Genomic DNA, 17,397 nt, shown 5'->3' with positions numbered 1-17,397 from the left:
TATGCAATAAAATCTGGAAGCGACAGATCTAATCATGAAAAAAAGGTTTGAAAAGCTGATGTGTACATGGAACAGCTTCCATTAAATAAATAAATACTGGAATACAATGATCAAATGCAGCTGAAAGACAACTCAGAGGCTAAAGAAGAACGTGAAGCTTCTGCTGAAAGCCACAAGCCATGCGGGCAGCGTCTTTCTACTGATTTTTTTTTTTTTTTCTCCTTTAACTGAATTTGCTGTTTTTTATTTTTTTTTACCAGCAAATTCAAAGAGGAACCTGAAACAGTCTCTGACCTAAGCTGCAATGAGCCAGGAACCAGTACCCGCGGCCCTCGACTCTGCTTCCTCCTACATAATCGTTGAATTTGCGACTCTCCTGTTTCAGGGGATAAATTGAAAGATTGTGTTAATGACAACATAGAGGAGAGCCATGAGCAGCCAGGTGCCGGCAGAGGTTTGCTGGGCTCCTTTCCTGCTTTTGCTTTAAATCGGTGATTCCCCAACCCATGTGGTATAGTGGGTTCCTGAGCCGGTGTGTAGATTGCACCTTCGTACAGCCCTAAACATCACTTTAGCGTGAGTGGTATAGCGATCAACCACAACAGTAGCTTCTAAAGTCGCTCCCCACAATACTTTGCATCCACAGCTGCAAGGGGTGTGACTTTGAAGGCTCCCGCAGTTGTGGCACCCATGTTTTCTGCACACATTGCGACGCAGTTTGGGTCCTTATTAATTAATATCTTTTTATTTCATCTAGCACTTTTCTCCCAATGGGATTCAAAGCGCTTCACAATTATAGTATAAAGCGTGGTATGCTGCACGTTGGATGGTTACAGACACAATCTCTGCCCCTATGATTTTGGTGCCTGAGGCACAGGGAGATTAAGTGATTTGCCTAAGGTCACAAGGAGCTGACCCCGGGAATTAAACTGGTTCTCCTGATTCAAACTCTGGCTTCCCACGGTCGGTGAGGACGGAAGGGAGCGGCTTGAGTTACCTTTGACTCTGGCCGAGCTCTCTGAAGCCCTCAGTCTCATGTCCCGCGGAAAGGCGCTGGGGCTGGACGGGCTGACTGTGGAGTTCTTTCAGTTTTTTTGGGAGATGCTGGGACCTGATTTCACCGAGGTCCTAGCCGAAGCCCTGGAGATCGGTGAGATGCCACTTTTATGTCGGCGGGCAATACTGTCTTTGCTGCCAAAGAAGGGGGATCTCCGTCAGATCTCTAATTGGCGACTGGTCTCACTGCTCGGCACGGACTATAAGATCGTAGCCAAAGCGCTTTCGCTGAGGCTCAAGTTCGTGCTGGCAGAGGTGATTCACCCCGACCAGTCCTATACTGTCCCGGGCCGGAGCATTAATGACAACATTTTTCTGGTCCGGGACCTGATGCACTACTCGCAGAGGACTGGTCTATCACTTGCCATCCTGTCCCTAGATCAGGAGAAGGCGTTTGACAGAGTGGATCACAGTTACCTGATGCAGACCCTGCGGGCATTTGGCTTCGGCCCACAATTTGTGGGCTTTCTCCAGATGCTGTACGCCTCTGCAGAGTGTTTGGTGAAGATCAACTGGTCCCTGACGGCACCTTTTGTGTTTGGTCGGGGAGTACGTAAAGGGTGCCCCCTGTCTGGGCAACTGTACGCGCTGGCCATTGAGCTCTTCCTCTGCCTACTGAGGAGGAGGCTTACCGGGCTGGTGCTGCGGGAGCCAGACATGCGGGTAGTCCTGTCGGCTTATGCCGATGATGTGCTCCTCGTGGCCCAGGACCTAGATGATCTGGAGCGGGCACGAGCGTGCCAAGAGGTCTACACCGCGGCCTCTTCTGCTCGGATCAACTGGTCCAAGTGCACCGGTATCTTGGTGGGTCCCTTACAGGTGGACTCCTTGCCCCCCGCGTTTCGGAATGTCTCGTGGGAGAGCGATACTCTAAAGTATCTGGGAGTCTACCTGTCTGCTGCGGAGGACCCTGCCCCAGAAAACTTCAGTGATCTTGAAGAACGGGTCATTGCTCGTCTGGGGTCATGGGTGTATCTGTCGAGAATGCTTTCCCTTAGGGGAAGAACCCTGGTGATTAATCAGTTGGTGGCCAGTCAGCTTTGGCACTGGCTGATAGCCAGGGGTACGACCCCCGAATTTATCAACAAGATCCAGAGGAAGTTGATGGATTTTCTCTGGATGGGGAAGCATTGGGTCTCTGAGGGAGTTGCGTGTCTCCCTTTGGAGGAGGGTGGACAGGGATTGGTGTGTGTCCGCTCCCAGTTACACACTTTCCGCCTCCAATACCTGCAGAGATACCTATTCGCAGATCCGTCTCCGCAGTGGTGCCAGCTGGCAACCTTTTTCTTTCGCCAGCTGCGCAATATGAGGTATGACCGGCAACTTTTTTTCATCAGGCCCGAGGGTTTAGGTAGAAACCTCTCGGTGCTGCCGGCATACTACCGGGACTTACTGAAGGCCTGGAAACTGGTTTCCGCGACCAGGAAGGAACAGGCGGTGGGGGTTGATTTTCTCGCTGAGCCCCTGCTGTATAATCCGGCAATGGGGGCTTGGATGTTGGATTCACCTTCTATTTGCCGCCGGCTAATCCTGGCGCAGGTGACCATAGTCGGGGATCTCCTGGACTATGGGCGGCGGGACTGGGTAGGAGCATAGGAGCTCGCGCCCCGGATGGGTCTGCTTACTGCCCGCGTCCCTCGTCGTTTGATCCAGGAGATTAAAGATGCCATCCACCCCGACTCCCGCACCTTCATTGAGGGGGTATTGCAGACCGGAGAGCCTTGTCATCCTATCAACTTCGGCTCTCCGGATTTTTGCGTGGAACCAAAGTCACGGCAACCCCCTCGGGCTCTTCTCTCCCCCAACCTCAGCAAGTTGGGGGATATGTCCCCGGCATGTTTCCGCGGCATGCCGAGGAAAGTCCTGTATTCTCTGGTGCTCCAAATAGTGCATTACCTCACCCTTGTCACCCGCCCAGACACCATCTGGAGGCGGGTATTCCCTGCGAACGAGAACGAGAAACCCCGGTGGAGGGAACTCTATTCATCTTTGGTTCCCCGTCCCACCGGGGATTTGAGTTGGAGGGTCCTCCACGGAGCACTGAGCACAGGAGAGTATTTGGCACACTTCACTGACTCCCCCACCGCCTGTCCCTTCTGTGGCGAGCGGGAGTCCGTATATCACATTTATTCGAGTTGTGCCAGACTGCAGCCCCTCTTTTCCTTCTTAAGGAGCCTTCTCCTGCAGTTCTGGTTGCACTTCTCACCTCATCTTTTTATTTTTGGGTGCCCAGTGTCCCGGGACAATAAGCCAAGGGATCTCCTGGTCAACCTGCTCCTGGCATTGGCTAAGGTAGCCATTTGTAAAACCAGGAAGCAGTGTTTGGAGGGGGGTCCCGACAAACATCGTGGCCATGTTCCGGGCGCTGGTACACTCCCTTATTCGGGCAGAGTACTCGTACGCCGAGTCCACTGGGACGGTTTCAGAGTTTGCCTCCCAGTGGGCGTTAGGCGGGGTGCTTTGCTCGGTATCCACCAATCAGGGTTCTTTAGATTTAACCCTTCTGTTTTAAGTGCACTTCATCAGTGCACTTGTTGGGTTCATTTAATTTTTGTTTGACTGGTTTATCTTTGTTCTACTTGGCAACAAGTAGAATTGTTGTTCAACTGAATCAGTTTCAAACCAGATCACAATAGACCTGATTCAAACTCTGACTCATTGAGTCAGTGTCTTTTCTCTGAGCCACTGCTTTCCTCCCGCAATCCCCAGACACTAGACTGCCCTGGATCAGTCAAACAGTTTTGTTAGCAATAGTCTGAGTAGGCAATAAGACCGATTTAATTAATTAGGGGTTTGTGGATCAAATATTTTCTATCAGGGGTGCACAGTGTAAAAAAGGTTGGTAACTGTGTATTTAAGGCATCTTTGAATTGGCCGCCTGAGACAAGATTCCCTGTAATGCGTTGTTAAATTGCTAAGGAAACCCGCTCCCTGCAGTGTGGGATGGTCTGCAGCAACTTCACCAGTGAGGCTACGAATAGATCCTTGTACACACTAACAAAGTTACAATAAAAACAGACTCATATGTCAATAAAAGCTAATACATCAAGTTTAGTCTAGAATGCTAACAATTCTATATAAGCAATAATTATTACTCCTGTATCAACACAGATTTCAGTTGTGTATATCATCACAGTGTAAAGAGGGAACAGGTAAAGAAAAGTTGAACATAAGTTGTTCAGCACGAATATAAGATACTGAATGGGTCACATTACCAAGCAGTATGGACTTTATAACGTTCCAGTGACGACTGCTTTGAATTTTGTCAATTTGTGGTAAAGGAAACAATGTTGAGTTCCACTGCGTCATATTTAGTATCAGATACTATGGGGTTAGAGGGCTACAAAATAGTCCATAGATCATGGCAACCGGCTATTTTTTCATTGCCTTCACATGAGATTGGAGAATCGGTGTCTATTGTCAATTATGCTAGATCCCTAGTAAAGCAGAGATGCTAAGACAGCTTTGATCCCTCCATAAATGTGATCTGCAAGACGGGGTTTGCCAAGCACTTCTTTTAATACAGGTCCATTCAGAAAGAAATGTGACATTCATTGGTATCAGTATCTTGGAATGTTTTTGTTGATACACTAATGCATCTCTTCTGGTTTTAAGGTTTTACCCATATTAGAGATTCTGTATCATGTCGAAGAGAGAAACTCCCACCATGTTTACATGGCCCTCATCATCCTGCTGATCCTCACAGAAGATGATGGTTTCAACCGATCTATTCATGAAGTGGTGAGGTTTTTTGTTTGTTTTCTTCTTGTTCCTACTGTATGAAACTATTTTCTTCCATGGGGGAAAAAATGAAGATAAAGTATATTATGTCTGTATTTTAGTCATTATACTTTTTTTTTTTTACTTATGTTTTTATTAAAGTTTTCAAAGATAAATGGGAGGGCAAAGGATACAAAAAAGAAAAAGGGGGGGGAAGCAACCATTTTGAATCCAAATTCTTTACAAGTATCAACAATCACATGACATATTATACAATATCTTAGACAATACCTTCCGCACAAAACACTCCCACATCAACTCTTCCTCTGGGGGCATACCCCTATCCGGGATCCCAGACCCCAGCATACTTCTCAGTAGTATGGTTCAGAAACGAGGTAAGTTTCTCCATTAATTGAACATCATTAACCCTTCTAATAACCTCTTTTCTGGATGGTGGGAGTGTTTTTTCCACGCTGCTGCTGCTGCAGCACATCTAGCCGCCGTTAGGATATGCAGGATCAATTTAGAGATATAGTGGTTCACATCTTCCATACAGATGCAGCGGCCGTTACTCGAACAAATCACGGTGCCGTTTTCGTGTGCGCTGCTGTACTTTACGCGGCCAATCACACCAGGCACACGTGTTTATCGCGATTGCTTTGTTTGAATTTCATGGATTCTGTTTCGTATCTGTGGCAGAAATGAATGAATTGTAATGTGTACAGTACTGTGCTACTGTGCCAATTTCAGTGTTTAACACTAAAATGCCATTTTCTGCACTCGCGTCTTAAGGCGGGAAGGTTGGAAGAAATCACGTGCCATGACATGGGTATTCTGAGGTATACAACGTGTGAAGTGTTCAAATAATGCCCGTTGCACCTGTAGGGTTTAGCCAACATAATTAAAATTGGATCGGAATCTCAATATCAGTTACATCTTTTATTAACTTCCGAACTATTCTCCAGTGTGTCTGCATTACTGGGCAATACCACAAAATATGTGCCAGATCTCTTAATTGACCACATCCCCTCTAACATCTATCCGAGGTCCCCAGGAACATATGTTTTAGTCTTTTGGGGGTGTAATACCAGCGTAACTAAACATTTTTTTATTGTTTTTTGTTACCGTACAAATAGACTTTTTACCCGCATTTTCCCAGATATCTTCCCAGTCCTCCCTCGTTATTTCAGTCTGAAAATCCAACGCCCGCTGATCCATATATTTGTGATCCGGGGTATCCTGTTTTGGGGCTAAACCCTGATAAAGAGATTAAATCAACCCCCTTTGATATTTTTTTGTTTTACGTAGATCTTCAAATCGGGTGTAGTTGGGAGATACCTCCTCATAGAAACCCTGGCACATAAAACGATGAACCTGCATATACCTAAACAGCTCAGTTTGGGGGAGGCCATACTTTCTCATCAACTCCTCAAATTACATTAGCTTGTCCTTTTCTATCAAATCTCCCGCCTCCAGAATCCCTCTTTGTCTCCAAATTTCAAAACTCTGTCCCCGAAACCCTGGAAGAAACCCGGATTACCAAACAGGGGTGTGAACCTAGATGGAGTTGACATAACCCTTTTTTTTATGGACATCTGACAAAGTTTCAAAGTAAACCTGATTACTGCCGGCTCCAATTGTCTCCCAGTTCCCACCCATAACAAAGAGGGCAGCCCAATCGGGTATTTCAGCGAGCTTTCTAAATCTACCCAGGCATATACCCCTCTCGGTGAATGCCAGTACTGCATTTGTTTCATATGAGAGGCTATATAGTATTTTAAAAATTTTGGGACTGCCAGACTCCCTCCTTCTTTAGCAGCAAACATTATTGATCTGGCTATTCCCGGTTGTTTATGCATCCAAATAAATTGCATATTTCCATTTTGAATATCTTTTATAGTTCTATATGGGATAGATATTGGTAATGTCTGAAAATAATACAAAACTCTAGGAAGAATATTCATCTTTACCGCAGTAATACGCCCTAGCCAGGAAATACAGTGAGAATTCCAAGCTTGCAAATATCTATTTATCTTGGAAAAAAGATCAGGATAATTATATTAATATAATAAATTATAGTCCCTAGTAAAATATATCCCCAGATATTTTAGGTGGGTCTTTTTCCATTTATAATCAAAATGCCGTTTAAGAACCTCAACCTCCTTTTCAGTGAGAGTCAAATTTAAAGCTTCCGACAATCCCATATTAACTTTTTTACCCAGATAGTTCACCAAATTTCTGAAAGGAAGATTGTAAATTCAGGAGGGATGCCTATGGATTAGCTATAGTTAAAATATCATCTGCGAATAGTGAAATTTTTTCTAGTACTCTTTTATTTTGTTCCCTTGTATATTTGGGGAGGCTCTTATAATAGCACGAGAGGCTCAATTGTTAAGGCAAAAAGAAGAGGAGAGAGGGGACACACCTCTGTATAATGACTCCGGAAAATCCAAAATGCCTCTAGCGTTTAATCTAGGAAATCCCACCTTATCCTGTCGAATGCCTTTTCTGCATCCAGGCTCAGTAACACCGCCTTCAATTTAGACTTGTGTATCTGGTCAATAACATTAATAATTTTCCTTGTATTATCCGATACCTGGCGTTCACTCACAAATCCCAACTGATCATAATGTATTAATCTAGGAAGAATTGGATTCAACCTGTTTGCCAAAATGTAACTATAGATTTTCATATCTGTATTAAGAAGTGAGATTGGCCTGTAACTGCCACAACATAAAGGATCCTTTCCCTCTTTAGGGATCACCATTCAATTGGCCTTCGTCATCTGCGGGGGGAGTTGTTTTCCGCTGAGAAAATCATTAAATAAATTTAGCACACAAGGCCCTAGAATTCCTATAACCTTTTTATAATACAAATTTGAAAAAACGCTGGGCCAGGAGCTTTTGAAGGCTTTAAAGAGCTAACCACCCTCCCAAGCTCGACCTGAGATATTTTTGCATTTAAAATGTTATGATCCTCCTCTGTCAATTTTGGGAGATTACAATCTCTCAAATAGCTCTCGATATGGAACGAGCCCGGAATTTTCGCATTCGGGGTTGAATTATCGAGATCATAGAGATCCACATAAAATGTAGCAAATTCCTCTGCAATCTTTGAGGGATTGTATGTGACACCTCCTCCTTTTAACCCAATAGCGGGGACCGAAGCCCTTGTCCTACTGTAATCCCGCTGAGTTTATTTGCCAATAAACGGTCTGCTATATGTCCCTTATCATAGTATGTCTGCTTGGGCCATTTAAGAGCCCTCTCTACATCTTCCAAATGCAATCTTTTAAGCTCCTCCCTTGCCTGGCTCAGTATTTTATACATTTTCCTCTACAGGTTTTTTTTGTGTGAGCGTTCCAACATAACAATTTTTACCCTTTAAATATTTTTGTTTTTCCATTTTAATTCTCTTTCTATAGGATGCAATTGAGATAAGCTGTCCTCTAATTGTGGCCTTATGAGCCTCCCATAATATAGCTGTCGATGCTACTAACCCATTATTTATCTGAAAATAGTTTTTGAGTGAGTCTCCAATTTGTGAGCTAATTTCCGGATAATTTAGTAACGAGTCATTAATTCTCTAGTGGAATAATTGAATCTTGGGAAAGGGGGGGTGGTCAAACAAAAACGTCACAGTGGCATGATCCGACCACGTAATAGAGCCTATATCTGAGTGAACCAGTATTTCCAAAATATTTGGGGTTACATATATATTGTCAGTTCTAGAGTAGGAGTCTTGTGGGATTGAGTAGAAAGAATAATCTTCTGACCTTTATGCGAGTGGCGCCAGACGTCTACAAGACCGAACTCTTTAATTAACAATCTAAATTTCCTTGATACACTATAAGTTATTGGAGAGTGTAACTGCCCATGGCAAGTGGATTTATCCATATCTGGATCTGAGACCATATTAAAATCTCCTCCTAAAATTATTGGCAGCTCTCAGATGGCTCAGAGAGACTCAAGTGTTCCCTTTAAAAAATCAATTTGTCCTTCATTAGGTGCACATACATTCGCTAAGGTAATATGTAGACCTGAAAGTAGACCGTGGACCACAAGGGACCTCCCTTCTCGGTCTCTCTTAATCTCCAATATATGGAACGGGATACCATGCTTCATCAAAATCACTACCCGTCTACTTTTGCTTGTAGAAGACAAATAAAGTGCTATAGAGTTCACCCCGCTAAAAGTGTTTGGGGGATCCTGAGTGTCAAAATGCGTTTCTTGTAGCACAACAATATCTGCTTTCAGACTCCTAAATTCTTTTAGGGCCAAGCTACGTTTACCATTACTGTTCAGGCCCTTAACATTCATAGATACAACTCTCAATGACGTTTGAGTAGTCATTTCCAATATCGCGGTACTCTCTTTATTGTGAAAGTTATGCTCCCAAAATCTTGATGGTTGTGGAAAACAGAAGGGGGAACAGGGCAAAAAACAAGGGGGGGGGGGAGATTTTTCCCAAATCGGGAAGTTTGAGAAAAAAAAAAAAAAAAAGATTAACTTGGGGAAAAAATATGAGTGTAACCAGCCAAACGTCACAATTTTGCATCCAGTCCCTACATGGATTTAAAAAAGTGAATGCAAAAATGGGGGAGGGGTGGATGATTGTGAGGGATGGACTGGGCGCTCCCAAATAATGAACCAGTAGTGTTTGTTGTTAAAAATGCAACATAAATACACGAGTACACCTTACACCAATAGTGAATAGATAATAAATGTGTAAACAGGCAGCTCAACTTCCTCTGATGGGACAGTTCCAGATCCCAGGATGATGGATTTGTATTGCTTGGAGATGAGGAGGAGCGCAGGAGAGTGGTGATATATGTAAGAGAAAATAACATATATAGTGCAGACTGTAATCACTGCAGGAATGGAATAAATCTATTGAATAGAACTCACCAAAGTCGTAGATAATTTCACATGTCAGAGATCCTTCTCTCTCTGACTGGAGCCCTTTAGACTGTAAGTGCCAGGATATCCCTCAGTACACGGGTATTTGCCATAGTATAATCGGGTAGGGGAGAGAACCGTTGATCGGTCTTCAGTGTAGTTACAGGCAGCTTCACAGCGTCTTGGAGTCTCTCACTGTGTGTTCCGCATACGTCACCGCCGTCGCGTCACTTCCGCTGTCGCGTCACGGCTGAGGGCGGAAGTTCTCACTGGATGAGAACTCTGCCTTGGTTCTGCCAGTCTTTCCGAACAGGTTCCCTCACTACAAACTCTACGCGTTTCGCTAGATGCTTCGTCAAGAGTTATCACAGGAACTCCTGACGAAGCATCTAGCGAAACGCGTAGAGTTTGTAGTGAGGGAACCTGTTCAGAAAGACTGGCAGAACCAAGGCAGAGATCTCATCCAGTGGGAACTTCCGCCCTCAGCCGTGACGCGACAGCGGAAGTGACGCGACGGCGGTGACGTATGCGGAACACACAGTGAGAGACTCCAAGACGCTGTGAAGCTGCCTGTAACTACACTGAAGACCGATCAACGGTTCTCTCCCCCACCCGATTATACTATGGCAAATACCCGTGTACTGAGGGATATCCTGGCACTTACAGTCTAAAGGGCTCCAGTCAGAGAGAGAAGGATCTCTGACATGTGAAATTATCTACGACTTTTGTCAGTTCTATTCAATAGATTTATTCCATTCCTGCAATGATTACAGTCTGCACTATATATGTTATTTTCTCTTACATATATCACCATACTCTCCTGCGCTCCTCCTCATCTCCAAGCAATACAAATCCTACATGGATTTGCCTGGCGGGCATATTGTCACGGTAGCTTGTGACAGGCTGTAATTTACACCAAAACTATATATCAATATATATATACCTGGGTTTGAACTGGGACGAGACTTAGATATGATAAAATATAATGTATTCCTTGATAAAGGTGAACACACAAAAAATGTACAAATAACAGTAAAATATAGACACTTACTTAAAAGACGCAAATAATGAAAACAGTTCCATCTGGACTGGCAGTTTCATACAGCAATCAGCCCAAGACATTGCATGGCATTTCTTCTCAGCAATCAAGATGGTATAGCACAACAGGCCTGATGACATGCAGGCATGAGGATCATTTGCATGAAGACCATTTTCATGAAGAACAACAGAGAGAGGGTGGACAGCTAGTTTATAAACCTTTTGTCCCTCTATCTGTAACATTAAGTACCTGTGATTGGTTTCCCATTATCTCCAGCCAATCTTTGATGGGGGTACACATTTTAGGACAGGCCCCCCTGTTAGCTGGCACATGTGCAGTAGAACTCTGGGGTCTCATTTCTGTAACCCCCCATAGGCAAATGGAATGCCAGCCAGTTTACCCATCTGGCTCTCTAGCAAGATAACCTTTGTTGGAAGGTGATAACTGGGACACTTGGAGACTGCTCTAATTTGAGCCTCCTCCACCCTTAAATCATCAGGGAGGGTGACAAGACCCTTTGCACAACACTTAAATCCCAGACATTGGGGTGCCTCTGGGGCCATCTGCTATCCTGGTGGGCAAAGGAATTTCCTCTGGAACTTATCCATACCTTAAAATACAGTATTAAGCATAAAACATAAACGTATTAAAATATCCGGTTCTGTTGGGTCTGGCAGAACCAAACTTCCCAGTTCTCATTGCCAGAACTGGGACACCATATGGTCCAAAAAGCGACTTGCTATGACCTACGGAAGAGCTATAATCATTAAAGGACTATTAACCCTTGTGCTCCCGGATGGATTCTAGTGTGTGTGTGATGCAGACACTAATTAACCCAGACATTACAATGGGACAGGGGAACATACATTTACATGTCATAACAAGGGTTAAATCACATTTCTGGACCTCAGTCCAGTTAACCCCTTGTCTCCCTGGTGCGGTCAGGGGTGGCCAAATGGGGTGCAACGCCTTTAATACCGGGCCACCCCCTTTCTCCCTCTACACATATGGCCCTACTAGGGTCACCCTAACGTCAGGCATGTTGGACTCCTTACTCACCCCCTCACTGCACCTTTTGTTTTACCTTACTTAAAACAACAGTCATTGATTATTTTTCCGGGCTCACGAAAAGTTCTTTCCCCTGCTCCAAACAGATCTTAGTCTCTTCTATACTTGGAGGGGTCCACTCTCTTCCGCAGAGTTGGTCTTGTTGCTCAGACAGTGGGCACAAAATCTCGATAGCCGGACCTATAAATCAAAGGACAGAAGACAGAAGGACAGAACAACACAAACATAACAGCTCCAACTTGGACTTCTTAGGGAAGCCTGGGTTGTGGACTCGTCTGTCGGATAAACCCTTGTGGTCTCCGATGGATCCTTCCAGGGCCCAGTGACTAGCAGGGAAAAAACATCCATGTGACATCCCAGATGCTCGGCCGGTCTTATTTATTCGCTCCTCGGGCACTCTTTCCCTCAGCCGATCTCCTTTCATCCGAGCCATTATTCTGGATTGGCCTTGTTGATCCAGTCTTCTCTTGGGCTCCAGACACAGCGTCCAAAGAAAAGCAGAAGTCACTTCCGGGTAGCGAAGCGAGGCCTGCCGTCCTCCCTGGTTAACAATAAGGCGAAACGGAAAGGCCCACCGATAGCGAATTCCCTTTTCTTGTACAATTGCTCTTACCGGTGGCAATCCTCTTCGCCTGTCTATGGTCATTCTTGACAAATCCTGGAAAATCTGAATGGGGGAGTTTTCGAAGTCGATTGGACCCCTGTTTCTGCTCCCCTTTATTATCGTGTCTTTAGCTGCGTATTGATGAAGCCACAGCACCACATCCCTGCTTCTTTTAGGGTCATCAAATCTCGGACCCAGCACTTGATGAGCTCTGTCAATTAACAGATCGCTGTCTTCTAGTTGGGGGTCAATTGACAGAGACAGCCTTTTAAGATAAGGCTGCAGTGCCTCCGCAGTCACTGACTCTGGGATGTGGCGGATTCACAAATATTGTCTTCGCTCCCTATTTTCAAGATCGTCCAGACTGTCTACTCGTTAAGCCTCAGGGCTTAGTCTGTGTTCACTTGATTTTGCAGGGAGGCGTCCATTTTACCTTCCAGATCTCTAGTTCTTTTAAACAGGGCAGATATTTCAGATTTCCTGCACTGCTTTGTCTAAAGCAGACTGGAACATGGACTTAATCTCCTTTAAATCTTGCTTTGTTATGATTGTGTCTCTGGCTTCTTCACCCTGCTCCTTCCCAGGGCTCAGTAATGCGCGCTTCCGTCCATCCTCCGCGCTGCCATCTTGTTTCTTTCCGCTGGGGTCACGGGCTGTTTATGCTCAAAGCAGGACAGATCCGGGGCGCTCACCTTCTTCTGCCTCTGTTTTGGCCGCGTTGCGAGGTTCTGATCAAAGGCTCTAATCAATTACAGACAGCGCCATGCACCGAGCTCTTCAGCAGACGTGCATGCGCTGTGACTTCACGTGCGCACCCCGTCATTATACTTTCAAAAAATATCTGAACATCCGTAATGCAGTGCTTTCAGGAGTGGATTTTCATGGATAGCACACCAAACACAATAGGATTATTATTGGGTCAAAAATTGACAAATCTTTCACCATACCATACCATAAAATACACATCAAATACCAGAAATCCAGGAGTCCATGTTTTCTGCACACCTCTAAATCCTGTTTTACACGATCATGTCATAAAAGGCCATAAATGGTGCTGTCCCATAAGCAGCGGTGCGCAAACTGGGGGGCGCAAAACTGAGTGCGGGGGAGCGCGGGGTTTACAGAGGCCCCGCGCGCTTCCTGAAGGCACTTAAATTAAGTGCCAGTGGAGCTGCAGGGCCTCTGTAAACCTAGATGAAGCCATTTATTGGTGAAACGCATAGGAGGAGGAGTCAGGGGTCTGTGCTCTCACTTGTCCTTGTGATTGGATTCAGCTAGCACTGCTACGTGCTCTGGAGAGGGCGGCGGCATTTTTGCTATCAGCGTGTGTCTGCTACCAACGCTGCGGAGGAGGATCGAATAGTCCCTGTTACAGCCGGGAAGGGTTAGTGCGTCACGTCCGGAAGTGACGTCACACCCGGTGAGCTGGACACAGTCGGTCTCTAACATCGAGACTTGGAGGAGCTGGTTCGGGAGGAACCCACGGGCCGTTCCGTAGCAACCAGTGGAGGTTGGGTGAGCACATCAAGCATTGGCTCACTAACGGCATACCCCCCCCCCCCCCCACTAACAATTCCATCCCCCCGCGATTTGTGCACCTATCTGGGGCGTTACTCTGGTCCCAGGACTTTTGATCTTGAACCAGGATTTCTTACCTGTTGTCATCCCTCTGACTTTTTTTCAGCAGCAGCCGACTATGATCGCCGCTCACTAGTGAATTAGATCCTATGGACATTATTTATTATTGACATTCTTTTAACAATTGTTGTTTATTGCTTTTTATTATTTTGTGTTATAAATTCATTATAAAGGTGTCATTCTACCATTACCCGTTTGACTGCGCTTCCCTATTTTATTTTTCCTTTTTTTGACCTCTGTAAACCTAACTTACCTTGGCTCGGGCGGCTTCTCACACGCGTCGCCATGGCAACGCGGCGTCAAATGATGCCGCAATGTCATGTGACGTCACGTTGCTATGGTAACGTGACGTCATGACGCCATGACGCCGGTAAGGGGGGGCGTGGAGGTGAGGGGGCCGCCGGCAGGGAGCACAGGTAAAACAGTTTGCGCCCCCCTGCCATAAGGCATGTAGGAGTTGCTCAGTGAGTAAAGGCACGGACTCTGATAACAATTACACCAGGAGTTTAAAGCAGGAGAACCGGGTTCAAACCCTGTGAACTTGGGCAAGTCACTTTATCTCTCTGTGATTCAGGCACCACAAAATTGATTGTAAGCTCTATGGGACTGTGTCTGCCAAAATTCTATCTACAGCGCTGCTCACATGAAGAAACCATTATTAAGATCCCTTACGCCACATTCACTTCAATCGAGGTATTCCAGCTCCAGTCTTGTGCTGGTCGCTTGGTCGAAAGTGGCCGCTTTGCCACAGGCAAAGATGGGAAATGGTTGGCTATTTAGTTATTTCCATCTAATACTTGCCTAGTGGGCACAAAATGGTATTGTTGTTTGATATAGGAAATGGTTCTCAAAGGAATCACACGTGGCTCTATAGAAGAAAATTCTTCTTTTTATTTCATATGAAATTTCTTAAATTCCTGGATGTTTGATGAATGTCCAATATGCAGTATATGTAGTATAACACAAGGATGGGCCTGTGTCTAGTGGTGTCCACTTGACCACCCACAAAATAAAACACAGTAATATCTTCCCAATCAAGTGTATCAGTATAAAGTTCATACAGTATAATGACAAGGCAGTGCAGACAGTTCAGTCTATTACCTGTCAATTTGTTGCATCATTCTAAGGCATCCATGGAGTTCAGTCTGTTGTTGAAGATATCCAGAAGCTGTAGAGAGATGCAGAGCACAGCAAGGAATAGCCAAAAATCAGGCAAAAATTAATGATTAAAAATCCAGGACAACAGTATGAAGTTCAATTTATTGCAAGCTCAAGCAAGATGGTGAAGCCAGATGAAACGTACCTACACGTTTCGTGCCTAAGCACTCTATCAAGGTGTGATCTATCACCTTGGTAAAGTGCTTAGGCATGAAACGTGTGAGGTATCTGAGGGACGATGAATTTCCCTGCAGTTGGGGAGCTCCAAAGCCTTATGGGTCAGGTCATATAAAACTTTTGCTAAAGAAATGAGTAGCGCAGACTGCAGCTTTCAGTGCTCTTTCCTTCCAATAACTCATTGGTATAGAGCCATTTGCAAAGCAATGACTATGCATACAAGGAATGTCGGATAATCTATTTTACATAATTCCCCACTTTCAGGTAATATTTCAAAATAAAAAAACACACACATTTTTGGATTACTACTTTAATGGATAAACTACTAGCTCTCGATCATGTCAGCCAGTCCAATAATAGTGAATTAGAGCAGCTTCTTGAGCATTCAGCTTTTTTGAATGTGCTGGACAAGTTTTACAAATAGAAAATGTTGCATTTCTTAGATATCCCAAATCCTTAGCTGAAAGTCTAAGAATGAATCGCGGCCTGGAGTGTTATAGCGCCTCCTGTGATGTCAAAACAAACCTTTCTCCTCGCTGGTAAGGAAGTCCTGACATGGGCTGTCATCTTCCCGTTTCTCACTGACTTGTTGGGGAACACGATCGGAGCCCTTCAGATGCCTGAATACGATAATGGAGAGACCAGGTTAAAAAGTCCGAATATTGCCAATGTAGTTTTTTGTTGGGTGGGATTTAATGATAAACTCCCACACATTGTATTGTTTTCCCCATGGCTAATTACAAGGGCTTTTGTACATAGCATAAATTAACCTCTGTAGGCTGCTAATGACTTATTTTCATGAGACCCATTTCATGAGACCCCTCTTTCACTGTCAGGATGTAACCCTTATGCAGTTACATTGGCCTACACCTCTGTGCAGTGAGATACAGACGTCTTCAGGACTGAAAGTGTTTAGGTGGTGAGAAGAAAAAACAAAACCTATACTTAGTATTCTCCTGGGAGTGAGAGATCTGGTATTTCATGTATGTGGTACATGTTCTTCAGGCCAAGACTTCATATTTAGAGATGTGGTATTTGTCCATACATAGACGCTCTATTTATGTGACACTGACCTGGCATTTTGTGAGCTGTAGTCGTACAGTTATGGCATTGAGGAAAAGTTCAACTCTTAAAAAAACTTCAGCTTGTAAGATAAGAACAGTTATTAAAAGTTTCCTCTCACAAGAAACCCATTCTGTAATGTACTGCACCGTCCTATCACAGCTTTGCATTATTCTTAAGTTTTCAATTTCTGCAAGATCTTGTGTTGGCTTTCCATCCAAGTAGTGGCTGCATATCTGTAGTATAAATAGGTGCATATCCATGCACAGTTTATAATTGGTATACATAAAAAGCAAATATGTATTATTCGACACCATACACACAGACCTTCGCTATTTAGAAAAACCATCCGTTTTAATGTGCTTCATATGTGCTAATTAAGCAGGCGGGGCTGAACTTAATTCAGTCAGTTGACTTCTTAGGCCCATATAACCACAGCCTAGCAGTCTGCAGCCCATGTTCAAGTAGCCCATTGTAAGTAGCAGGCAAAGTGGAGTTTAAAAGCAAGTTAAAAAAAAGTGAACAAGTGGACAACACCTACTGGCCCTGATTCCTGAATTTGATCTACGCGGGAAAGGAGGATATTATCTATCCAAGACAGCACGTCTTAGCACTTTACTATTGCAGTGATGCTAACTTTACTAATTATATTTGATGTGACCTCACTTCTTTTCAAATTATGCACTTCTTTCCACCAGCCTCATTATGTCTCTAACTCTATTCATATATCTCCATCACTCCTTCCTTCACCACTTCTCAGTTCACATGAACTCCTTTCTTACCTACATCCTCTGACACTACACAGCTATACCCCCTGCACTAAAACACACCCCTACAAATCATCCTCACACATTCTCTTTGTATCCATGCTTCTCCTCCTTGCTTCTGAGGATATCTCTCCCAATCCTGGTCCATGCCTTATTTCTACATGCTCTCGTCCTCGCCTGCCAAATGCAACTTCTACTTTTTCTGGTGTC

General features: G+C 44.5%; 1 protein-coding gene across 2 annotated transcripts in view; it reads left to right on the top strand.

The window, feature by feature from the left end:
- Positions 1-17,397, top strand: part of DYM (dymeclin) — a 516,199-nt gene that overhangs the window by 207,907 nt on the left and 290,895 nt on the right. For both annotated transcript variants that reach the window (XM_075586074.1, XM_075586063.1), the window contains exon 11: positions 4,672-4,797. In XM_075586074.1, the coding sequence (XP_075442189.1) occupies positions 4,672-4,797 (126 nt within the window). The remainder of the gene's footprint in view (positions 1-4,671; positions 4,798-17,397) is intronic.

Source organism: Ascaphus truei, chromosome 1 (genome assembly GCF_040206685.1).
Source record: "Ascaphus truei isolate aAscTru1 chromosome 1, aAscTru1.hap1, whole genome shotgun sequence".
NCBI lineage: Eukaryota > Metazoa > Chordata > Amphibia > Anura > Ascaphidae > Ascaphus > Ascaphus truei.
Note: the sequence above shows the minus strand (reverse complement) of the source record. Positions and strands in the feature narration are given on the sequence as shown.